The sequence below is a fragment of the Pristiophorus japonicus genome, chromosome 12, assembly GCF_044704955.1.
Source record: "Pristiophorus japonicus isolate sPriJap1 chromosome 12, sPriJap1.hap1, whole genome shotgun sequence".
Classification (NCBI taxonomy): domain Eukaryota; kingdom Metazoa; phylum Chordata; class Chondrichthyes; family Pristiophoridae; genus Pristiophorus; species Pristiophorus japonicus.
This window is the reverse complement of record NC_091988.1, coordinates 147,729,659-147,755,928: the sequence shown is the minus strand read 5'-3', so window position 1 is coordinate 147,755,928 and position 26,270 is coordinate 147,729,659. Positions and strand designations below refer to the sequence as shown.

The 26,270-nt window shown below is 43.6% G+C and overlaps 1 protein-coding gene across 1 annotated transcript; it reads left to right on the top strand.

The window, feature by feature from the left end:
- Positions 1 to 365: 365 nt before the first annotated feature.
- kcng1 (potassium voltage-gated channel, subfamily G, member 1) lies at positions 366 to 24,341 on the top strand. The gene is made up of 2 exons (XM_070895012.1): positions 366 to 1,124; positions 23,577 to 24,341. Exons 1-2 carry the CDS (start codon positions 366 to 368, stop codon positions 24,339 to 24,341), a joined length of 1,524 nt encoding a protein of 507 aa, XP_070751113.1.
- The last annotated feature ends 1,929 nt before the right edge of the window (positions 24,342 to 26,270 follow it).

The following is a 26,270-nucleotide window of genomic DNA, read 5'->3' as shown; positions in this document are numbered from 1 at the left end:
ATTAGATTTGCAATTAAAATTGTGAAAGTTCAAACTGCAATTTTTAAATAGGAACTAAGTTGTATGGATGGTGGAGACACATAATAAGGACCATTGGAATATGATTTATATTCTCCACCGATGATGGCTGTAACTCATGAGTTATCAGATAAGCCCATTCATTATATAAATCTTATTCAGTGGCTCTTCAAGACACAATAAGGGCAGCTTTTAGTTTGTAATGCATACTTTATAGTAGCCTCACATGCTAAATATTAATGTTCATGAGTGATTATCTGGCATTTTCAGTTTCTATCTAATTTCTTATAGTTTGTTGCGCTTTCTAAATGTGTCCGGCTACAGTGATGTGAGGAGCTGCATTCAGGATGACTCTGCTGGCTGGAGACAGTTCGGACTATGATTACAGCGCCCTCAGCTGTGCCTCTGACAACTCCTTTAATCAAACCATCTATAATGAAACGCAGCCTCTGAAAGGTGTGTTTTACAATAGAGCCCACCTCGTTCACCCTCAAGAAGACTTGTTTGGCAGTGCATTCCCAGAGGATCGCAAACACCACGTTATAATAAATGTCGGGGGGATAAAATACTTACTACCATGGACCACACTGGATGACTTTCCTTTAACACGTCTGGGCCAGCTCCGATTTTGCCACAACTTTGATGAAATAATGAAAATTTGTGATGATTACGACGTGACATGCAATGAGTTTTTCTTTGATCGGAACCCAGGTGCCTTTAGGACGATTTTGACTTTCCTGAGGGCTGGAAAGTTGAGACTTTTGAGGGAAATGTGTGCCCTTTCCTTCCAAGAGGAATTGCTGTACTGGGGCATTGAAGATGACAATCTGGAATGGTGCTGTCGTCGACGATACCTGCAGAAAATCGATGAATTTGCAGAACTGAATGCTATTGAGGAAGATCTGGCAGAGGGCAAAAAGCTGGGCGATTTTGTTGAGCCATCGAGATGTAATCGTTTCATGACAAAACTCAGGGACATGGTGGAAAACCCTCAGTCAGGACTCCCAGGGAAAATCTTTGCCTGCCTTTCCATTATATTTGTGACAATTACTGTAGTTAATCTATCCATCAGCACCATGCCTGACCTCAGAGCAGAAGAGGATAAAGTAAGTTTGTTTTTACATTTTACAATGAGTTAAACTTGCCGTAAAGGTTTATGGGTAAGCTACAATATATCTTCAAATGTCACCTTCAAAATGTAAGATGCATTTTAGGTTCAACACTCAATAGTACTATTCTATCCAGTAATTTAAAAATTTACAAATAAAAACTTAACTCAGTTAAATATTTGATAACATTTATAATTATTGCATACTGCAAAAGTCAAATATTTAGTTATAGGTTATTTTTCATAAATATTCTGCATTTATATATTAAGAGATTTATCGGCATATATGGGAAAGAAACAGCACAGAAACAGATTGTAGTGTGACTAACATGCTCCCTCATCATTATACATAGGTCATAGGATCATATGAACAATGACTGACAGGAAAAGCCCCACTAATCCAGTCTGTCCCACAATCATCTTTGTACACTGCAATCTTTGTTAGAACATCAGATTGTTTTGGGCTTGTTTTATAGTTTTGGAAGGATGCAATTGTCACTAAGTCACCAGGGATCAAATCTGTGTGTTCCACAAGACATCCAGGAATGTAAGTGCCTCACTAAATTAGCAACAATATGAGGAAAAGCAGGGTACACACAAGGTAATTGGAAACTCAGCAAAACTAGGCACCGTGGATTAAGCATAAACTCCCATCATTTGATGATCTGGTACAGGGCATTACCCGATCCACATACTCACTGAATATTTTGTGCTCCTGCACATGCTTGCTGCCTTATTAAATAAGGTTAGAAGTGTGCATCAGAACCCAACAGCTGCAACTTTGAATATTTGCATTGGAATATATCGTAATTAAATTCAGGACATTTGAGATTGCAAATTTGATTTATTTCATTCGCCTGGTTAGAATTCAATATATCCTTTGCTCACACCTCACTTTTGTAAAACAAATGTTTATTTTTTGTTTTCTAATGAAAATAACAATGATCTCCCTTAAAGAAAAAAGGTAATCTAATCCTTTTCAATGAAAGATCTCCTCCATTTTACATTAAGAAAACTCTCCAAAATGTTATTTGTTGATTTAAGTATCAATTTTATTACCCAGGTGGAGAACCTTGATTTGGATAGCCCTACCTGCTAGGCTGCTCTAGTGACGTCACCAATAAGGAGTGTACGTGAGCAGACCTGTAGGAAATGGCAGACCTACAACTTCAACCCACTTTCAGAGACAATCTGGAGCCATGTGATCCTGAGAAACAACACTGTGAGGTGGGGAATACATAGTCTGGAGCAACGCTCAGGTGTTTCTGTAGTTGTGGCCCCCTGCGGTTTCTTTCTGACACACCTTTTGTAAGTGACATCCTAGAGTGAACTAACATGGATGGAAACCCAAGACTTGAATGTCTCTATGTGGGTAGGGAAGTGGATGTTTTGACACAAGCATCTCAGAAAAGCCTGGCGAGTATAGTTTTTCATTATAAAATCGGGGAGTGTTTTAAACCTAGGAATGCAGGAATACATTCAACCCCTCGAGCCTGTTCCGCCATTCTGTTAGATTATGGCTGATCTGTACCTCAACTCATTTTACTAACGGTTGCTCCATATTCCTTGATCCCCTTAGCCAACAAAAATATCTCAGTCTTGAAAAGTTTAATTAACCCAACATCCACAGCCTTTTTGGGGCGAGAGTTCCAGATTCCCACTACCCTTTGTGTGAAAATGTGCTTCCTGATCTCATTCCTAAATGGCCAAGCTCTAATTTTAAGGTTATTCCCCCTTGTTCTGGATTCCTCCACGAGATGAAATAATTTCTCTATATTTACCCTATCTAATCCATTTATCATTTTAAATATCTTAATTAGATCACTCCCAAACCATCTAAACTCAAGGGACTATAAGCTAACTTTCTGCAACCTATCCTCGTAATTTAACCCTTTAAGTATCCTTCTGGTGAATCTATGCTTTATCCCCTCCAAGGCCAATATATCTTGCCTGAAGTGCGGTGTGCAAAGTTGAACGCCATACTCCAGATGGGTTCTGACCAAGGCTCTGTACAGCTGAAGCATTAATTCCTCATTTTCCTATTTTCACCCCGTTGTATTAAAGGCCAACATCCCATTAGACTTATTGTACCTGTGCACTACCTTTTAATGATTTTTGTTCATGGACACCTAAATCCCTTTGTCTCTCGCCATTAAGAAAATATTTCAATTTGTCTTTCTTAGATCTAAAGTCGATGGCCTCACACTTCCTCACATTGAACTCCATCTGCCATAGTTGTCCCCACTCACTTAGTATGTCTATATCCCTTTGTATCTTCCTGCTCCCATCTACACAACTTACTTTGCTTCCAAACTTAGTGTCGTCAGTAAATTTGAATATAGAATTCTCTGTTCCTTCATCCAAATCATTAATATATATATTATAGAGTTAGATGAAGAAAGGTGGGAGGAGGCTTGTGTTGGAGCATAAATGCCAGCGTGGACCAGTTAGGCTGAATGGCCTGTTTCTGTGCTGTACATTCTATGTAATATGGTGAAAAGCTGAGGTGCCAATATAGATCCCTGGGGAACACTTGTAACATCCTGCCAATCAGAGAACATTTTGTTTGTCCTTACTCTCTCTTTTCTAATCCCAACCAATGACTAACCCAGGTCACAAAATTACCTCCAATTCTATGCAGTTTCATTTTTGCTAATAATGCCTTGTGCGGAACCTTATCAAATGCCCTCTAGAAGTCATAGACACTCCGCTGTTGACCTCTTCAAAAAATTCAACTACCCTTCACAAGTCCATGCTGATTCTCTTTTATCAGCTCATACTTGTCCAAGTACTCAGACAATGTCCTGGACAATAGGTTTCAGTAACTTCCCCACAACTGATTTTAAAACAACGCCCATTCCGTGAATGAATAAAAAATAATTCACAGATATGTAGTTACTTGGTTTCTCCTTCCCTCACTTCCTAAATAATGGAATGACATTTGCAATTTTACAATCCAAAGGCACAATTCCTGAAACTAGAGAGCTTTGAAATATTAGGACTAATGTTCCTACAATTTCCTCACCTATTTCTTTGAATACCCTGGGTTGGAAACCACCAGATCCTGGAATTTTGTCTATCTTAAGTCCCATTACTTTATCCATTACCATTTGTTTATTCATTTTAGTCCCACTATTGCCCTGTATTTAGGTGCGAATGGGGCAGTATATGTAAATTTTTAATTATTATTAATAATAAATCTGTGATATGTAAATTTCCCCTTAGGTTGGTGCCACAATTACACAGTGAATTCACAATAATCCCCATATCATCAGGGAAGTACCGAGTGCATAAAATGTGGTGAAAATCAGAGATCAAGTTACCTTGAGCCACTTTTGCTTCCCACCTATTCATCAGTTTAAGTGTAACATTGGCAGAGCCCAGGAGACAGAATAGTTGGAATTAAAATTGGGAGCAAAAATATCATCTGGGTATCATGCATTTTTAGAAAAAATCTTTCATGAATTTGATTCTGCTGAGTGCATTATTAAATAAGCTATAACTGAATAAGCTGCGGTCCTCAGTGACTATTTTATACTAATATTTACATATTGTTAGCTACAGGCATTTAAGTCCATTGATGCATTCCCGTTTGCCAACACCAAAGCCCGATCAGATATATTTTCCAGCCTCCCAGCTCGATTCTGGATTCTGCTCCTTTTTTCGAGATTGCAGCTCTACTTCGGTCTCTCTTCAGTTTATTTTCAATTGTATGAAGTAGAGCAGTAATTCATTTTGAAATGACAGGATAAAATTTTACTGATCCAGATTTTTCGTGGGGTAGATATGATCATGAACAGAATTCCCAATATTCAGTTCATGCTCGCAGAGCTAGAGTACAAAAGCCAGGAGATCATAAGGTGATTTGAAGGCTGCTGATGAAAGCATTAGTTTTAGTCAAAGTGACTGTGGAACATGGGGAAAAGTTGTAAGGATGAATTGAATCCTATTTAAATTTCCATAATTCATTCACACACTCAATCAATCCTTCAGCCAGTAATCTGCACTACCAATGTAGTTTATGTCAGGGCAAAAATAAATCTGTGATACTGATGGAAGCTGGGTTTCTGCTCACGGGTGCCAGAGTCCCTGCAGCAATGACTGCAGCTTCGAATCTTGTCCTCACTGTGAGGCAGGGCTCCAGATGTGCAGGGAGATAACATTGCTGAAAAATAAACTTTAAACTGTATCTACTTACAGAACATCTTGACTGCCTGTTGCTTACTGCCTGTTGCTACTGGCCCAGAGCATAAAATATGATCGGCAGATTATGTGAATATTGCCAAATGCCTTCAAGCAGAATTTTTCTCCTCTTCTGGTATGACTATCAATAAATTCATAACCACCTTCTCTAGGAAGATTCCTCTCAGTTGCTGCTGGGTTCAGGAGTAAGTTAGACGTTAATTGTTTTGGCTTCCAGTGCAGCATTAATGAATTCATTGGAGAAAATGCAAGCACATTGGACATATACTTAAAAAGGAATACTTTGCAGGGCTATGGGGAATGGGCTGAGAAGTGGGATTCATTGGCAGCTCTTTCAGAGAGCTGACACAGGCATGATGGGCCAAATGCTGAATTATTCTGTGAAATCCAAGAGAAGAGAATTGTGATGTGGCACAATGAAGGGGAAAGCAATCGAGGGTCCCAAAGGGGCAAAATCTACAGGACAAAGCTTAATCTTTTAACAGGTAAAAATGTTTCATAATGTGTCATCAGTGATTATAATTTCCCTGCTCTCTTTAGGATGTCTGGTTAGGATTATGTATCATTTTTATTTGCTCAGAGCTTTCTTGTTGATATTTCTCCTCACTGTGCTCGAAGATGTACAAGAGATGCTGCAGGTGCCTTTCTATCCAAAGCCACTCTTTCTTCATTCAACCCTCACCATTTCTACCCCACCAACACGCCCCCCCACCCCCCCGCCCAACGAAGCAGCGACCTGCGTCCTCGGCGCAGGAACTTAACACATGAGGAATTAAGGGTCTGAACTTTTTGCTCTACCATTCTATAGCACACGTTAGAGTACATAGGAACTTAGGAACAGGAGTAGGCCATTCAGCTCCTGGAGTAGCCATTCAATGAGATTGTGGCTGATCTGTATCCTAACTCCATCCACACCCCACCTTAGCTACAAATCCCTTAATTCACTTAGCTAGCAAGTACCAGTATTACGTATCATTATAACATCCATGCATTTGGAACGTCAATGAAAATTGTGCCTGATACTTTATTATATTTTGCTTTATTCAAAATACAGTAGTCAGCACCTTTCTCAATGACAATGTAGATTGGAGGATCAGGTGTGCCAACCTCAACACATAATTCTCTGATCTGCGCTCTCGCCAAACAAGCCACGTCTTGGAAGAGAAGCCTTATCATTTCAGGCCAAATTTTCCTTGCTAGAATTTAACATGAACTCATTATGTACAAGTACTACCCACAGTGCACTAGCTAAAGAAGAAGTGATCATATTCCTTTAAACACGCATTCTGAGCAGGAAGTGTGCTGTCTGCCAAATTGGTATAGGCATCATAAGAGGCATCCACGGCCCACGCCTGAAGCGAGCATAAGACTTGTTGCATATGCAAATAAGGACCCTAATGCTTGTTGGATGCCCATTTTACCAAATTGGTTTGCCCTGATTGCAGCCGGGATGGGGAGTCACCACTTCACTTCTGATGGACGGGAGTATCCCTCTGGATGCCAACCCAGTATTAAGAGACCAGAGCTCTGATCTCCTGCTCGCCCTCTAGATTGGGACTTGAACCCATAACCTGGGGCAGCCCACTGGCTCCAACCCATATGTGGGGGGACTGGGGGGGGACACAATGGTCCAATCTCAGGAGGGGGAACCTGGAGTGGCAGCGATCAGGTGAGAGAAGCAGAGGGGCAGCAATTGGGAGGGGAGCAAGCGGTGGCCAGTATTGGCCATTGGTTTTAATGTGGAACCAGGAGAAGCACTCCATATTTTTTTTTAAACTTACCTTTTTGGTGGCTTTAAGATCTACTGGTTGGGCCGCATGTAGACTTGGTTTTCTGTCTGCAGCCCACTGGCAAAATGGACCAGACCTCCTGCTGGGATTATCGCACAGCTGATTGGCTGGCTGCCTGAAGTCCGCACAAGGTGAACTTCTACACCAATGGGTGAAACTTTCAACTTCAGCGAGTGTGTAAAACAGGCAGTCGCAGATCCATCGATTTTTCGTGCCATTGACGTCAACAGAAAGGAAAATCGGGCGGGTGTATATGGGCAAATGATCCGCTCCTGCCTGTTTCATGTTTCCGCCAAAGTTGAAACTTCATCCCCAATGATGCAATTGTAGAGATTATCATCAGCTGACTATTGTCAGAGCTCCTATACTGTCCTCCACACCTCTTGTACCTATCACTATGTTACATTTTAAGACATTACATTATCAGATGCTTTCATAATAGTGTTAGCCGTAGCTCAGTGGGTAGCACTCTTGCCTCTGAGTCAGAAGGTTGTGGATTCAAATCTGATTACAGAGACTTGAGCACATAAATCTAGGCTGACACTCCAGTGCAGCACTAAGGTGCCATCTTTTGGATGAGACGTTAAACTGAGGCCCCGTCTGCTCTCTCAAGTGGATGTAAAAGATCCCATGGCACATAAATCTGTAGTTAGTTGTTTTGCTTATCCTCAGTTATTGACAAGATTACCAAAAGACTTGCATTTATTGAGCACCTTTCACAACTGCTGGACATCCCAAAGTGCTTTCCAGCCAATGAAGTACTTTTTGTAGTGTAATCGCTGTTGTAATGTTGAAGAAGAGCAGAGGAGTTATCCCCGGTGTCCTGGTCAATATTTATCCCACAATCATCATCACTAAAAACAGACTGGTCATTATCAAGTTGCTGTTTGTGGGAGCTTGCTGTGCGAAAATTGGCTGCCACATTTCCTACATTACAACAGTGATTACACTTCAAAAAGTACTTCATTGGCTGGAAAGCACTTTGGGATGTCCGGCAGTTGTGAAAGGTGCTCAATAAATGCAAGTCTTTTGGTAATCTTGTCTATAACTGAGGATAAGCAAAACAACTAACTACAGATTTAACTAACTACATTTGTTAGATAACAAGGGCTTAAACCTTGCACGACACAAAAGATTAATGGAGGGCTGAAACATACATTACAGAGCCTGTTTATTGTTCCACAGGCATCGATCCACAGATAATAAGTACTTTTCATTACCAGCCTTTAAAATAGAGTTGGTTCACTGAAATCAATAGATGTCGTTTGCAGTGTATGTGCCCATGTTATAGATCTATGTTATAATAAAAGTGTAGTTCATTACAAAATACAATCACAAAGAGGTTCCAGCGCTTTTGAAGTTTCCTCTCTCTTTGACTCCTGAAGTGATGGTTCGTGCTGTTTCTTCTTTGGTTAACATAAACTTTTTGAATTCTGAATCCTGAGCTCCGGATAATGATGCATGTTATGTCTTTAATACTCTTATGAATGACTCCACGAGGTCTAATATTGTACTTGAGCTGTTGTGACCTTAGTCCCATTTATTGTAACTCCAGAGTGAGGCACAAGCATGATGGGCAGCCTTTTATACTGGGCCCTGCACACCTATGCAGGTGACCCTCAGGTCTCCCACCACAGTGCCCTCTGGTGGCACACCTTATGTGACTATACAGTTAGTATACATGGTCTACATACAGGACATCACTTGCCCCCAAGTCTTTAATGCAAATTGACTCGTACATTGACGGCCTAGGCTTTGCTCTTCCTGGTTGACCATTGGAAGGTCGCTTCAAGCTTGGGTGGGTTGGTGGTGAGATTTGTTGCCAGTGGAGGTCCCAGTGGTTTCTGGTTGATGGGTCCAGAATTATTTTTCTGGCAGACCACACAGCGGTCTGCTACCAGCTGGGCATGTTTTTTAAATCCCCGACCCCACCAGCTTTTTTGGAACCGTGTCGTCATCTGTTGTGAGGCCAAGTGTCCCCACGAGTGGATCTGTTGGGCTAAAAAAGGCATAAGCGCTTATGGCGCGACTGGCTTGTCGGTAACTCTTTGTCTCCAGACACCATCTTCACATAGCTTAATTCCTGCCTCAATCCATGTCCATTTTTCCTCTCGGGAGCACTTGCCTTGCATTATTTGAAGGTCTCGTGTCAGAGTCCTGAGTGCTTTCAATCTGCACATCTGTGTTGGTTCTTCTGGGGGAACGCCCTGTGAGGCGGCATCTTTAGCTGCCTGGTCGGCTAGGGCATTTCCCTGTGCTTCTGTGGTATTTTCCTTGGTATGGGCCTTACACTTCAGGATGAACACTTCCTGAGGTAATTGTATGGCCTCTAGTAAGTCTCGGACTTCTTTTCCATTTCAGATAGGTGTACCAGCAGCAGTGAGGAATCCTCTTTTCCGCCATAACAGACCAAAGTCGTGAGCGACTCCAAAAGCATAACGCGAATCTGTGTAGACATTAGCTGTCTGTCCTTCTGCTGTTCGACATGCTTTTGACAGGGCCCGTAACTCGGCCTGTTGTGCTGACATTCCTGAGGGTAAACATCCTTTTGCCACTACCTCATATAAGGCTGTAACTGCCCATCCTGCTTTTCTGGTACCATTGTCAACAAAGGAGGAACCATCTGTAAACAGGATGAGGTCTGGGTTGTGCAGAGGCTCCTCTGCTACTAAGGCTGCTTCTTCTGTTTCTTTTGAAATCTCCACGCAGTCATGCTCTTCACATTCTTCCCCCTCTTGCTCTCTCGATTCTGACATCGGGAGCATAGTTGTGGGATTAACCGGGCTGGCCCAGACGATATGGAGATTAGGAGCTTCCAAAACTGCTGTCCAGCGGGTCCATCTAGCTGTCGTCACCTGAGACATTCTATTCATAGACAGCAAAGCATGTACGGTGTGGGGACACTTGACAATCAGCTTTTGGTCGAGGACTAGACCCGCAGTGATCATTACCGCTCGTCATGTAGCTTCCATGGCCCTTAGGCAACTTCCCCATCTGAGGGCTACCGCATCCAGTTTTGCCGAATAATAGCCAATAGGTCTTTGCCGATCCCCATGTTCTTGTGTCAGTAGAGCTGTCATATATCCTTCTTTCTCATGGACAAACAGGGTAAATGGCTTACTACTGTCGGGGATTCCCAGAGCCGGTGCCGAACACAAAGCCTTTTTCAAACTCAGGAAGGCCTCTTGCTGTTCCTTAGTGAGGGTGATGGCTTCTTTAGAGGCACGTTTCCCCTTTAAAATATCATTCAGTGGCTGAGCAAGCTGTGTGAAGGAGTCGATCCAATTTCTGTTAAAGTTACACAATCCCAAAAAAGACCTTAATTCCTGAATAGTGGTGGGTTTTTTAGCAGCTCGAATGGCTGCAGTTCTATCCTGGGTAAGTTCTCTCTTTCCTTGTGAAATCTTTTGTCCCAGGTATATAACCTCTTCTTGGGATATTTGTGCTTTGTCGATGCTGGCTTTATGTCCTTTCAGCTGAAGGTGGTCCAGCAAAGCTTGTAAATATTTTTCATGCTGTTCTTCCGTGTTTGAAGCTAGCAGGATATTGTCTACATATTGGATGACTGTGGATGACAGGGGAGGTAATTCTCGCAAATGGCTTTGTAAAGCCATGTGGAATACAGTAGGGCTGTTGTGGAAACCCTGCGGTAACCGGGTCCAAGTATACTGTTGTCCTTGGACAGTGAAAGCAAAGCACTGTCGAACCTCCGGTGCCAGAGGCACCGACCAAAATCCGTTGGCCATATCTATAACCGAGAAATATTTATGTTCCGGTTTGAGGGCATTAAAAATGGTGGAGGGATCTGCTACCAAAGGAGCTTTTTGATCAATACATTGGTTAGCTTTCCTATAATCGACAGTCAAACGCCAAGTCTCATTAGATTTCTGTACCGGCCACACGGGGCTATTGGAGGAGCTATGCGTTTTAATAAGCACCCCTTGTTTCTCCAATTGCTGAATAACCAGTAAGATTCCCGCGATGGCAGTTGGACTGATGGGATACTGTTTAGTGCATGGAGGCTTGGTCCCGGTAAATGACGCAGGCTCCATCTGGAGTAGGCCACAATCGTTCTTATCTTTAGCCCATATCGGGTGTTCCTTCAATTCTTCTTTCTTCAAAGTTCTAATTGACCATGTCACCCGACCATCCTCAAAATGCAACGATGAATCTACTTGGATTAGAACGTCCATTCCCAAAAGGGGTTGATCTACTGGGCCTATCCAGACCGGCGTGGTTAGTTCATGTGGACCCAGCCCCATAAGTACCGGTGTTGTCCTTTTAATTTCCATTTTATGGACCCCAACTCCATAGGCTGTACGTACCCTGCCATCCAACAGCAAAATTGTAGGGGTAAGCATGTTAATTCCGCCCCGTGTCTAAAAGACTGTCCACATCCTTATCGCCCACCCTCACAGTTATATATAGCAAATCTCCCCTTTGTTGTATTAGTGCGAGGAGGGGGGCCAGGGTGGGCTCTAATCGTTTTTTGCTATCCCAAGTAACTCCTTCTGTTGTTGTATTGTCGGTCGCTAAAATGCTCCTATGAGGTCGGTATCTTGTGACAAGCCTGGCTTGTTGGCTGAATTGTATCCCTGGCTGCGTCCTCTTCCCCGGCCACGACCTTGCTGTTTTGCCCTGCACGTCTTGGCCCAGTGACCTTCTTTCCCACAATAATGACATTTTCCGGGTAATTTTCCCAATAACTGTTTATCGGAATCCTGGGATTTCCATCCCATAGCCTGTACAGCTCGGACTTTAGCTCCCATATCCCGATCTAATTGGTTACATCGATCCACTAATGCTGCAAAGGTAGTTCCTCTACCTTTCCAGTCTGGTAACACTACCTTAAGCATTTTGGACAGTTCTGGCTTTAGACCTGCCATGAAAGCTGCTTTCAGGGGTCCAAACACTTGTTCATCCATTTCCTTATCCGTATTATTCATACCCGAATGTTCTTGCCACGTGCATCTAAACCGCTCGTCATACTCCAGGACCTCCTCTGTTCCTTTCTGTTGGCAGGCTGCAATTTTTCCCAGTCTGTCTTAGCTGAACTGAAGGCTTGCAGCCAGTGTTTAATCGCCTCCCATCCTGCGTTTAATTCTTGCTCGTCCTGCCCCAAAGCTTCTTCTACCTTGTCGTGCAATTTTCTTCCTTGTGTTTTTGGCACCATTATGGTCAAAATTTGCACTCCGTCCCAGGGATGAAGTTGATATATATTTCTTAAGCGGTCCAATTGGTCCCACGTTTTCACTCCCCCTTTCTTTGGATTGGGCAATTCCTTGGACCATTTATCAATTTTCTCTGGGTCTGCCGGATCATGAACTAAGTAGTCTGCATACACCCTTTTCTTCGTTTTTCAGGTTCTGCCCTCATCCGCAGTCTCTTCTGATTTGACTACAACTTGTCTTTTTTTAAACGGGGCAAAGCACACCCTTAATTCTTCATCCTCTGACCCTGTATCGTCGGAGGACTCAGAATCCGTATCTATTCCTCGGTTGTGTCTTCGGGTTTGCCCTTTTAATTTATCCAAACATCGGTACCCTGGGAATTGACCAATACATTTTCCTTTTCCTATTACTGTCTCTTGACCTAATGATTTTTTCCATTCTTCAATTTCACCTTTAAGATCTTTAACTTCCGCTTCCGACTTTTCAAGTTCAAATCTTTTCTGACGCAGCTGTGCACAAACAGCTTGCAATTGGTCCTTTGTACTGGTCAGTTCTCGATCATGTTGGGAACGCACTATAATTTCATTCCGCTTTTGGATCTGTCCCATAACGGCTAGTGACCATCTAGTTCGCTCCTTATTTTTCATACGGGTCATTTTTCCCCAGACCCTTTTAATCTTGTCCAAGGACCATTGTCCTTTGGAGGTACCGTATTTTGTTCGATCTTAATACAGGTTTTAGATAAGTTGAATTGTTGCTCTATGTATTCTTTCAACTGTTGGAGGATTTCATCGATCGAAACCTCAGGTGGTGCCTGCCCGCCTTTTACAGTTGTAGGCAATTCTTTGCTCTTATCTCCTGTTGCCATAATACTGATTTCTTTACTGGGGTCTCGAGTCGTAGGCTTTCCAGCCGATCAGTGGGTAGGTGATTAATTAACTAACACACCGCCGAAGTTAGACATCTATGGGACCTCGAGCCGACTACCAACCGGAGGGTTCGCAAACCGGAGGCTTTCGGAATCGCGTAGAAGGAGAGACACATTTAGACTTTTGACCGAGGACTTTTATAAAGAGGAGTCCTTACCTCAGTATGTCGGTCCGATGTCCAAAATTCAGTTTCTTCCCTCAGCGATCGTGTTCGTGATGCCAAAATTGTTAGATCTCTTAATTTCCAATGAAATATGAACTCCGATTGTAGTTTTAATGTAACTTTATTCTGGCAGCAGCAACAAGCTTCTGACTTTAAGCCAGGCCTTTGTCCTTCTGAGACCACATGGCCAAAATGGCTGTACTTATACCTGGTTCAATTTACAGAAAAGAACTCACCTTCTTTGATCTTATTGGCTCATTTGATAGTCTTTTAACCTTTAATTGGCTCGCTACCCAAAGTCCTAAAATGTCAAGTTGATTGATGACTTAATGCAATGTGGTCTGTGTTCTTTCAAAATTGCAGCCAGGCTGCAGAGCTTGAATTCTCTATCAGCCCACCACATTGGCTGATTGCAATTTGCACTCGACATCGCCCAACAACATTTTGCTCATTACAGCTGGACTTTTATATTGGTTACCAATTTCAAGCAGTTCATTCAAAAATGGCGGGTTGCTTGCCTCCTTTAAAATGGCCTTATTACTTTTACCCCAATCGCCTTCCTTGCGTGGAAACCACGTGTCATTGCTCCATTAGCGCTGCACCTCGTGGTTTGGACGCCATCTTTTCCCTGTCCATGATGTCAACTGCCGTGATCTTCTTTACCAAGGATTCTGCCACTGAAGCTGGGAAGGCGCCCTCGGATCCAATCTTCCTCCCCAGGATTTCTTCCACTGAAACCGGGAAGGTGCGTTCGGGTCGTCTCGGCCGGATCATCGCCATGCAGTCGTGATGAGCGGTTTGTGCCTCGGGGGCTGTACTGATCTGCTCTCCGGTGCCTGGTCCAATCAAAGGTGGGGGCTTGCTCTGCCTCTGAGCAAGGGGGACATCGATCACTGAAGGGATGAAGTCTTCCCAGTTCCAATGAATCTTCCCAATCCATCATCGTCCAAGTAGCATTGGTCCGTCACCTGAAACAATCCACAATGGTAAATTGTGCACCGCGCCATCATGGGATACACTTACATCCACGCTACCAACAACTGATATCAGTTCCTTGGTGTAAGTGCACAGCTTTTCCTGAACCGGGACCAGCTTGGGTCATTCAGCTTGATCGTTCCGTAGCCTCTCAAAGGCTTCCTGGCTCATTACTGACTGACTTACCCCCATGTCCACTTCCATGAAGACTGGAACGCCATTTATCTCGGCTTCCATTATCACTGGAGGACAATCTGTGGTGCAGGTATATACTTCATACACTAGGACTGAGCTGCCTCTCTAGCCATCTCCTCATAATCCGCGCTGGATTCACAGCCATCTGCTAACTCCTCTTCCATGTGGTGAGTCACAGCTCTTTTGCACATTCGCTGGAGGTGGCCCTTTGTGCTGCAGCCTTTGCACACATAGTCTCTGAACCGACACTGATAAGCCCTGTGATTACCTTCGCAACGCCAGCATGGTGCTACTCGACTTACGTTTGCACTCCTCGGTGGACTCTGAGTTAAAGGACTCGGGGGTCTGTACGCTCTGCCCTGGGCAGATTCACGTTCAACAGTTCTGCCTGTGAAAGGCGCCATTCTATTTACAGTACTTGCCGGATTTGAGTCCTGAGAGTGAGTCATCATCTGCTTGGAGCTGCAGCTTGAGGTCATGAACACCTGGCTGATGCTGATGGCCTTCTGCAGCATGACGGTGATTTCGGCAGACAGTAGCCTGTGAAGAAGGGCCTCATGACCGATGCCAGTCCCGCAACGCATCAGCGAGGGATGTGCTGAATTTACACGGTCCTGCCAGTGTCTTGAGGTCGGCAGCGTACTTCACGATTTCCTGGCCCTTGGGGCAGTGGTGTGTATAAAATCGATGCCTGGCCATAAGGATGCTCTCCGTCAGTTTGAGTTGGTCCTGAATTAGCACTTTCAGCTCTTCATATGACTGGGTCGTTGTTTTCTCTGGTGCAAGCAAGTCCCTGACGAGGCCGTAGACCGCGGGCCCACAACTGGTCAACAGGATAGCTCTGCGCTTATCTGCCAGCGTGGCCGGATCATCGCCTACCAGGTCATTTGCTACGATGTATTGGTCGAGCCACTCCGTAAAGGCTTCCCAATCTTCACCCTCTGAGAACTTTTCTAATGCACCGTTAGTCATTTTTGCGTAAAAGTTCATAATCTCGTCGCCAGTTGTTATGTCTTTAATACTCTTATGAATTAATCCACGAGGTCTAGTATTGTACTTGAGCTGTTGTGACCTTAGTCCCATTTATTGTAACTCCAGAGTGAGGCACAAGCATGGTGGGCAGCCTTTTATACTGGGCCCTGCACACCTATGCAGGTGACCCTCAGGTCTCCCACCGCAGTGCCCTCTGGTGGCACACCTTATGTGACTATACAGTTAGTTTACATGGTCGACATACATGACAGTGCAAAGCTTCGTGGGAAAGTGCAGATGTATCTGCAGCTCTTTGCTGACGCTGGCATGGTATCAGGCAGCCCAGAGGCCGACTCGGCCGGAAGGCAGACAGGTAGGATCATGGTGGGGTGGGGCGATCGGAGGGGATTATCAGGGTGGGCGATCGTGAGGGAGGACAATCACGGTGCGGGCTGGGGATGGTGGGGGTTTGGGGAGGGGGGGAAGGAGGACCAAAGACAGCTGTGGCCCACATTATTCTTGTGGAGCCTGGAAGAACACTCCTGCTTCTCCTGAATTATTATTTACTTTTTGGGGGTATCTTTCTCTTCGCCACTTAGTTCAACTGTGTTCGCTTACTGTTCTGAAGCTCCTGGCAGGTCCACTCAGCAGCAAACCCCAGAGCAGTAAGTGATGCTCAGTGAATTTAACTCCGCTCCACCCGCTTGCATTAGGCGGGCTTTTTATTTCTGAGGGGATTTTCTTCAAATGAATTTAATTCTGAAAATTTTTCAATTGAGAAGAGGTACCTTATTATATCAACTGTGTTTATATTTAGGCTTGGACTGTGAAAAGTAGGTTGAGCCTATACACATTGGAGTTCAGAGAAATGAGAGGTGATCTTATCTTAGGGGGCTCGACAAAGTTCACAGTTGAGCAGAGAGGATATTTCCACTCATAGGGGAAACTAAAACTAGGGGACATAGTCTCAAAATAAGGGGCCGCCCATTTAAAACGGAGATGAGGAGAAATTTCTTCTCTCAGAGGGTTGCAAATCTGTGGAATTCTCTGCTCCAGAGACCTGTGGAGGCTGGGTCATTGAATATATTTAAGGCGGAGATAGACAGATTTTTGAGCGATAAGGGAATAAAGGGTTATGGGGAGCGGGCAGGGAAGTGGAGCTGAGTCCATGATCAGATCAGCTATGATCTTATTAAATGGCGGAGCAGGCTCGAGGGGCCAAATGGCCTACTCCTGCTCCTATTTCTTATGTTCTTATGAAAAGGTTATTACTTCATCTGTGTTGCAACCTCTGTTGTTCCTTAACTTGTTCACCCCGACTGAAATCCCTTATTTCTACTGCGGTAATTGTGTCTTTTATCAATGCCACTCCCCGCCCTTTTCCAATTTCCCTGTCCTTTCTAAAGATCCTGTAGCCTGGAATATTCATGCCAGGTCTACTACATCTGTGAATTTGTGCATCTAACCTACTTGTTTTATTTCTTATGCTGTGTGGATTTGTGTACAGAATTCTTAGCTGGGTCACTGTATCCACTCTGTCCATATATCCTGCTGGTCTTTTTCTCACACATTTTGACTTGTAATGTGGATTTTCCCTCCCATCTATACCTACGAGTTAAAGATGCATACATTTGGCTGGCTGAACTGTTTGCATCAACCAGTTTGAATGATAGTGGCATTTACAATACCATGCTCCTATCAGGATCTGTAAATGACACTGAGTGAATTAATTAGCCCTTTCTTGCCAATTATCCAAGAAGAAGTCAAACAACAAAGTCATAAACGAACAATTGTTTATCAAATTAGAATCAAAGTTAGCATTACTTAAACTGAAAATAATTAGTAGATGTAGTTAATTGATTAAATAAATAAGAGGTTACAAAGGCAGTTCAGTTATGTCAAAGTAACTTAGCATTAACTGCTTGCTAGATTATAACTTTAGAGTTGAGATCAGTGTCCGAGATTGATATAAATTGGTAAGATTAAAGCATATTGCAAGAAGTAGAGGGGCTTAAATTCCTTAGAGCCCAAACCAGCCACAATTCAGGCAGCGCTCAGCGATGTGCGTCAGAACAGTGACGTCCTGAGGCCTGAAGTGAATTCCTTCTTTGGTCTCATCCAATTAAATCAGGCGAGCTGCGGGCACCAATTAACTAAGTCCAGAAGGGAGGGACGTGATTGGGATGGGGGCAAAGGTGGGTCTGGAGTTATCTCCCTGCCCTCTAATTCTGCCTGATATGAAAAGTGCCCTTAGTTTTGACTTCTCACATGCAACGCCACAAAAGATTGACTTGAACAAGCTTTTTTCATTGAAGGACCCCTTTTCAAATGGATTAGTAATCACGCCCCCCCCTCCCCCATCTAAATTATAATACTCATAATATGAAAGTGCTGCATGTAAAGAGTGTTTTAATAATGCTTTTAAGAAAACAGATATTCACTTACAGTTATCAATGAGATGGGTGTGCCTGCTTCTCACACTAATTTTGGGTACTCCACAGCAACAAATGGCCACTATTAGACACATTTGTGTTGGTCAGTTTTTAAAGCCGTCAGCAGGTTGGTGAAAGTGAGTGAGGGCACGAGCACCCATGCACATGCTGGGATGCTGCAGGAAGCAAGACTCATGTCCATACTGTCCCAGTGGCATGTTCTATAACAGCTGCACTGTCAGATTGTAGGTGTTTGCGTGAACACATTCAGGCACGTGTTCAAAGGGCTCCACAGTGTCCCGTGTCGGGAGGATGGCACAGGGTCATGGCGCCGGGGAGAGGAATCAGCTCAACCGGCAGGGAGCACTCGTTGCAAAGTGAGTGCAAACTATGGGCCACTGTGAGGAGGCGGGCCCAGCCGTTGAGAATAATTCGCAAGAACTGAATCAGTGTCAGTTTTTGGACACAGCTATTTGCACTAGAAAAATACTCTGATTGGCTCTCCATTATCACATGACCTGATTGCTGATTGGTCCCCCTGGAGGCTAAGCCACACCCAAAAGTTTCTCTGGAATGTGTAATTGGAAGCGCCCAGCCCAAGTTCTGAGTGACTTTGCAAAGTGTAATTCGAGCTATTATGATGTCAGACCCCAGAGAGGATAGAGCTCCCTAACCCAGCCCAAGTTCCTGACCCCATTCCAGCCCAAGTTGCTGACCTTCCTACCATCCGCCACCCCGCCCCCCCCACCGGCCCCCACACCCAGCTCTAGATGGGGTATTGTGTGTGGGTCACAGATTGTTAACAGGTTTATTGGGTATGAAGTGAATAGGGATTTCATCCACTCTAACAATGTCCCTTGTCACACACGCACTGAGCTTTCTGAGAAATCGGATGTGGGTGTAAAGGGAGTTGGAAGAACGTGATCCATCTCCCCTCTGATCCCCTCTCTTGCTTCCCCTCTATCTTCCCCCCCCCATCTCTCTCTCTCACTTACTCACCCCCCCGTCTCACCCATTCCCCGCCCCCCCCCCGTCTTCCTCTCTTTCCCTCCCGCCTCACCCCGGCTCTCTCTCTCCCCTCCCCGCCCACCTACCCCGACTCTCTCTTACCCCCCACCGCCCGTTTTCTCTCTCTGCACCCCCCCAGCTCTCTCCCCTCCCCAGCTTTCTCCCCCCGGCCCGTGCTCTCTGCTCCCCCCCGGCTCTCTTCCACCACCTGCGATATTTTCTCTCCCACAGAAGGCTGCGAAAATGTTCCAAATAATGCAAAACCTGGAAGCAAATCCAGCTCCAGACTCCAGTGGCAGAAAATGTGTTTCAGCAGCATTGAGTTCCACGCGGGCTCGTTGTATGGCCCACTTCCAACTTCTGGCCTCCTCGTACGTCGCACTACGCATGCGCGACCGAATCAAGGGCCCATGCTCAAAAAGGGGGCGGGGTCCAATGCGCGCACGCGCAGAAGGACACACAGAAAACTGGTACAAATAGTCACATTGTTGATTTGATAAATAGGAACAGGTTTGAAATTACCTCTGGCTGCAGATCTGCTGGAAATTCTCTTCAGAAACTCAGGGGATTGAGAAACTCTGGACTAGAGTTTTTATGTATTCACCTGAGTGATATTTTTATAGTTTTGTTATTGGTTCTTTAAATACTCAAGAGGATGTAACATGTTTCCACTTGTTGTTGGCTCGTTAAATCTTGCATACCATCTCACTTTATTCTGGCACTTGACCTCATGACTTCTCCATCACTCCCTGTTGCTGGAAACTATGTTTGGTCTTGGTCATGTCCAACACCACAGGAGAGATCAGTTTGTATATTAAAAGTTCTTGAGACTTCCCAGTGTAACACCTATTTCCTGTTGTCAGGATTTAATAATGTTTCTGTGACAATAACACTTGACTCATACTTCAATCAATAACATAACACATTGCATAGTATCACTGTAACAGCTAAGAGCTGCAACACATATTTTGTCCACAGGTGTCACGGTTGCAGCGCTCCTGTTTACATTGCAATCCTCACCCTGTCTCAGCCTTTCTGCAGAAAGGTTAAACTTAAAAATTATTTTCAAATCCTTCCATGGCCTCGCCACTCCCTATCTGTAATCTCTTCCAGCCCCACAACCCCCTAAGATGTCTGCGCTCCTCTAATTCTGCCCTCTTGAGTATCCCTGATTATAATCACTCAACCATTGGAGCCTTCTGTGCCTAGGCCCCAAGCTCTGGCATTCCCTCCCTAAACTTCTCTGCTTCTCCACCTCTCTTTCTTCCTTCAAGACACTCCTTAAAACCTACCTCTTTGACCAAGCTTTCGGTCATCTGCCCTAATTTCTCCTTATGTGGCTTGGTGTTAAACTTTTTGTCTTATAATACTCCTGTGAAGCACCTTGGAATGTTTTACTATGTTAAAGGTGCTAAATAAGTACAAGTTGTTGTTGTCGAGTCAAGACAATGGCTTAGTTACTAGTTAAGTACTTTGCGTCAGTATTCACAGAGAAGATGGATATTGGGATTGTAGAACTACTATCATGGAAGCTATTATCCAAAGAGAATCATAGAACCATAGAAAATTACGACACAGAAGGAGGCCATTTGGCCCATCGTTATGGTGCCGGTTGAAAAAGAGTTACCAGCCTAATCCAGCACTAGGTCCGTAGCCCTGTAGGTTACGGCTCTTTAAGTGCACATCCAAGTATCTTTTAAATGTGATGAGGGTTTCTGCCTCTATCACGCTTTCAGGCAGTGAGTTCCAGACTCCCACCACCCTCTTGATGAAGAAAGGTTTCCTCATCTCCCCTCTAATCCTTCACCAACAACTTTAAACCTTTGCCCCCTGGTTATTGACCCCTCTGCTAAAGGACATAGGTCCTTCCTATCTAACTCTATCTCGGCCCCTCATAATTTTATACACCTCAATTAAATCTCCGCTCAGCCTCTTCTGTTGCAAGGAAAACAGCCCCAACCTGTCCAATCTTTCCTCATAGCTAAGGTTTTCCAATCCTGGCAACATCCTCATAAATCTCCTCTGTACCTTTTCTAGTACAATCACATCCTTCCTGTAATGTGGTGACCAGAACTGCACGTAGTACTCAAGCTGTGGCCTAACTAATGTTGTATACATTTCTAGAATAACTTCCTTGCTCTTGAATTTTATGCCTCAGCTAATAGAGGAAAGCATTCCGTATACCTTTTTAACTACCTTATCGATGGGGAAATTGATGGGATTGAAGGCCGATAAATCCCCAGGACCTGATGGACTGCATCCCAGAGTACTTAAGGAGGTGGCCTTGGAAATAGCGGATGCATTGACAGTCATTTTCCAACATTCCATAGACTCTGGATCAGTTCCTATCGAGTGGAGGGTAGCCAATGTAACCTCACTTTTTAAAAAAGGAGGGAGAGAGAAAACAGGGAATTATAGACCGGTCAGCCTGACATCAGTAGTGGGTAAAATGATGGAATCAATTATTAAGGATGTCATAGCAGCACATTTGGAAAGAGGTGACATGATAGGTCCAAGTCAGCATAGATTTGTGAAAGGGAAATCATGCTTGACAAATCTTCTAGAATTTTTTGAGGATGTTTCCAGTAGAATGGACAAGTGAGAACCAGTTGATGTGATATATTTGGACTTTCAGAAGGCTTTCGACAAGGTCCCACACGAGAGATTAATGTGCAAAGTTAAAGCACATGGGATTGGGGGTAGTGTGCTGACATGGATTGAGAACTGGTTGTCAGACAGGAAGCAAAGAGTAGGAGTAAATGGGTACTTTTCAGAATGGCAGGCAGTGACTAGTGGGGTACCGCAAGGTTCTGTGCTGGGGCCCCAGCTGTTTACATTGTACATTAATGATTTAGATGAGGGGATTAAATGTAGTATCTCCAAATTTGCGGATGACACTAAGTTGGGTGGCAGTGTGAGCTGCGAGGAGGATGCTATGAGGCTGCAGAGTGACTTGGATAGGTTAGGTGAATGGGCAAATGCATGGCAGATGAAGTATAATGTGGATAAATGTGAGGTTATCCACTTTGGTGGTAAAAACAGAGAGACAGACTATTATCTGAATGGTGACAGATTAGGAAAAGGGGAGGTGCAACGAGACCTGGGTGTCATGGTACATCAGTCATTGAAGGTTGGCATGCAGGTACAGCAGGCAGTTAAGAAAGCAAATGGCATGTTGGCCTTCATAGCGAGGGGATTTGAGTACAGGGGCAGGGAGGTATTGCTACAGTTGTACAGGGCCTTGGTGAGGCCACACCTGAAATATTGTGTACAGTTTTGGTCTCCTAACTTGAGGAAGGACATTCTTGCTATTGAGGGAGTGCAGCGAAGGTTCACCAGACTGATTCCCGGGATGGCGGGACTGACCTATCAAGAAAGACTGGATCAACTGGGCTTGTATTCACTGGAGTTCAGAAGAATGAGAGGGGATCTCATAGAAACGTTTAAAATTCTGACATGTTTAGACAGGTTAGATGCAGGAAGAATGTTCCCAATGTTGGGGAAGTCCAGAACCAGGGGTCATAGTCTAAGGATAAGGGGTAAGCCATTTAGGACCGAGATGAGGAGAAACCTCTTCACCCAGAGAATGGTGAACCTGTGGAATTCTCTACCACAGAAAGTTGTTGAGGCCAATTCACTAAATATATTCAAAAAGGAGTTAGATATAGTCCTTACTACTAGGGGGATCAAGGGGTATGGCGAGAAAGCAGGAATGGGGTACTGAGGTTGCATGTTCAGCCATGAACTCATTGAATGGCGGTGCAGGCTCGAAGGGCCGAATGGCCTACTCCTGCACCTATTTTCTATGTTTCTATGTTTCTATGACCTGTCCTGCTACCTCTGTGGACATATACTCCAAGGTCCCTCTGTTCCTCCACACCTCTCAGTATCCTCCCATTTATTGTGTATTCCCTTGCCTTGTTGCTCCTCTCCAAATGCATTTGGGGAGGAGCAATTTACTAAAGGAGAGAGAGAGAAAGAATATGTTCTATTTCCACCTATATTTTGATAGATACTGTAGCATCTGCTGTTTACAAGAATTTATAGACCAGTTTCACCAATGCTCAGGAGCTTGAGGAAGAATTGCTTCCATTTTGATTTAACATGCTTGATTTTGGATTATAGTGCTTACATTTTGCCACCTCACACCTTGTCAATCTGAATGGGATCCGAATTAAAATAATTTATTTGGGAAGTGTATCTGTGTCAATTTTGAGTGAGGACAGGATCGGGCTTAGCTGTGACGCCCCCTCCTACCACAACCAGATAGTCTGTTAACATTGACACATGAAAAACAGCCAATATAACAAGTTATCAGAGAACGACCAGTGCCTGTAGCTAGTATGCCCCAGGAAGAGGCAGCAACTTCAGAAAAGGAGGAGAGGACAAAAGATTAATAATGAGCACTAGAAAGAAAAAGTGTATTATTTCAACCAATAGTGGAATTAAAAAAGTGTATTTATATATATCCAGTGAAGAAACACCAATGGTTCCTTAAGAATTTAGCAAAAAAAGCATAAGATTGTGCACTTCTACATCTAAAAAGTGTTAAAATAACTTTTGAAAACAGTAATCATTTATTTACTGTTCTTTAATATTTTTCTATCTGCAGGGTGAATGCTCACAGAAGTGTTACAACATTTTCATCGTGGAAACTGTCTGTGTCGGTTGGTTTTCTCTGGAGTTTGCATTGCGTTTCATACAGGCTCGTAGCAAATTTGCTTTCCTGAAGACCCCACTAAATATCGTTGACATCATCGCCATCTTGCCCTATTACATTACCCTGCTGGTGGACACGACATCAGTGGAAAATGGAAAACCTGGAGGAGGAAGCAGTTACCTCGACAAGGTGGGCCTGGTCCTGCGAGTCCTCCGTGCCTTGAGGATTTTGTATGTCATGCGTCTTGCCAGACACTCCTTGGGACTGCAGACACTGGGGCTAACAGCTCGTAGATGCACACGTGAATTTGGTCTCCTTCTTTTATTCTTGTGTGTGGCCATTGCACTCTTCGCTCCGATGCTCTATCTTACTGAGAATGAAATGACTAGCTCACATGAGTTCACAAGCATACCGGCATGTTACTGGTGGGCAGTTATCACCATGACAACAGTGGGCTACGGAGACATGGTGCCGCGAAGTATCCCAGGCCAAGTGGTAGCACTAAGCAGCATTTTAAGCGGCATTCTTCTCATGGCCTTTCCTGTAACCTCCATCTTTCACACTTTCTCCCGCTCATATGTGGAGTTAAAGCAAGAACAGCAAAGAGATCAGAGAAGGTTACAGTTCATGGCTAAACCTAAATCAAAGATGAACAATATTTCACAAGAAAGTGAGAATTTATTTCCAAGTCCCTCAGCAGAACCCAGAGAGATCTAAACAATAGTGTTTTGAGTTGTACAGCAGATATGTGAGACAATTTTTATTTGTAAAGCATTGTGCAGACAATTTATATTTGTAAAGCATTGTGCATTTGTTTTTGCGAAAGGAGGGATTTCAGTAGAACTAATAGCCTTGAAGTTGCAATGTCTGCAACCGCGTATTCTCAGAGTACACCGTCATAGTCCCTTTGAAAGACCCCACAAGTTCTGGATCTCTGCATGTGCTTGCACATGCACAAAATCTGGAATCATCCGAACTGCCTGAAAACTGAGTATTTGCCCAGCAATTGCCCACGCACATTTATGGCTGGTAAAAGCAGGCATATAAGGCTTAAATAAAACATTTTAAAATCCAAAATTATGCACACACTTTAAATGAGTTTTTGCAAATATTTACCCGGATTGCAGTCTTAATGATGTTTAAAATTATTTACCTAAAAATTTAATTTTTATTGAGGTGGTGTAATGAAGGAACTTATGAATAAAATTGTAATTCTATAATTATTAGAATTCTGTACATTGTATAATTATTTGGGGATTCCATTGCATATCATTAGGGGATTCCCTTTGTAAATGACTGCAATGGAATCCTCCTTTGTCATTGGAGGAGGACCAGGCCCCACATGATCCCAGATACGCTTCCGAACCGCCTGCATCCCTGGGATCCATGGGCCTTTACGCTGCCTTCCGCCTCGAGGCCTGAGGTACACCTCCCACCGCAACTTCTAGGCCATTACTTCTCAATATGATTTTTTTTTTTTGCAGCAATTAATAACTGTCTGGACAACACACCAAGTATTCCAAGTATTTAAGTGTGATTTCTAAGTATATTTTAATCTACCCAATAAGGGACTAGAAGAAATTTACAAATAGCGTTGACCATATACAAGTCAGGAATTTGAAAGAATTGAGGCAAGATTTAGCGTGAAGAAGCTGAATGGTTGTTTCAGCATTGGCTGGTCCACTGAGCAGTCCAGAAATCATTATGGATAATTATACAATAACTAATTTGTGTAATAACCTACAACATACACCAAATGCTGTCAAAAGTAACAAGTAACCATCTACCATTATTGTACATAAATGTGACATTAATGAGGATTACCTGAAATAGCTAAGGAAGCCATTTGGCTGGCCTTTTTAGAAGGTTTATTTCTAGATTTGAAACCCTTTAACTTCCCAAGCATATTTTAATTTACCTGGCCGGCAATCTAATTGTTAGGGAAAATAATTGGATGTAGTCCAAAAACGAAAATAAAATGAAATTCAGTGCTTCAAAAATTCTGCATGGAATATGTATCATCAGCAGGTAGTGAATATACAATGAGTGTCTATGCTATAAACAATGTATGTAAGATCAAGCTTTAAAAGAGATCTGAAGAAAATTTCAATCCTGACCGCCCCAGGCCCCTCCCCGTACAATCAATTTTTCAGAAGTCACGTGATTTGGCTGGCACATGCTTGCTAAATAGTTTAAATGAAAAATACCTTTCTTTTGACCTTGGGAACATATGTTGAGCCATTTTGCAATTTCTAAGGAATCTCTTCAGGTTGGGCCATGTACTTAACTCTTCACTAGGATGATTCCTTTTGCTGAACTGCATAAAAATAAAAAATGAAGTTGGAGAATTGTAAACTTGCAGTTTGTTGTCCAGACACGATGTCAGCCTTGAGATGGCGGTGGTCATGGTAATCCTGTAAAGGTCGCCTTCTTGCTTCATTATTACCCATGTTAAATTTGAATATACCTTTGCCATTTTAGGCTGAAGTTACAAGTGTTGTAAAAATAGCTCTTGGGATTCAACTTTTCTGAGCAGTGAGCAATTTACATAGAATGCATAGCACAGACACAGGCCAATTGGCCCAACTGCTCTATGCCACCTCCAATCCTTCTTCATCTCACCCTATCAGCATATCCTTCTATTTC

Excerpts from the sequence above, each read along its gene's own strand:
- kcng1 (XM_070895012.1), top strand. The coding sequence starts at position 366 with ATGACTCTGCTGGCTGGAGACAGTTCGGACTATGATTACAGCGCCCTC. Across the intron at positions 1,125-23,576 it reads TCAGAGCAGAAGAGGATAAA|GGTGAATGCTCACAGAAGTG; the intron begins GTAAGTTTGTTT and ends TTCTATCTGCAG.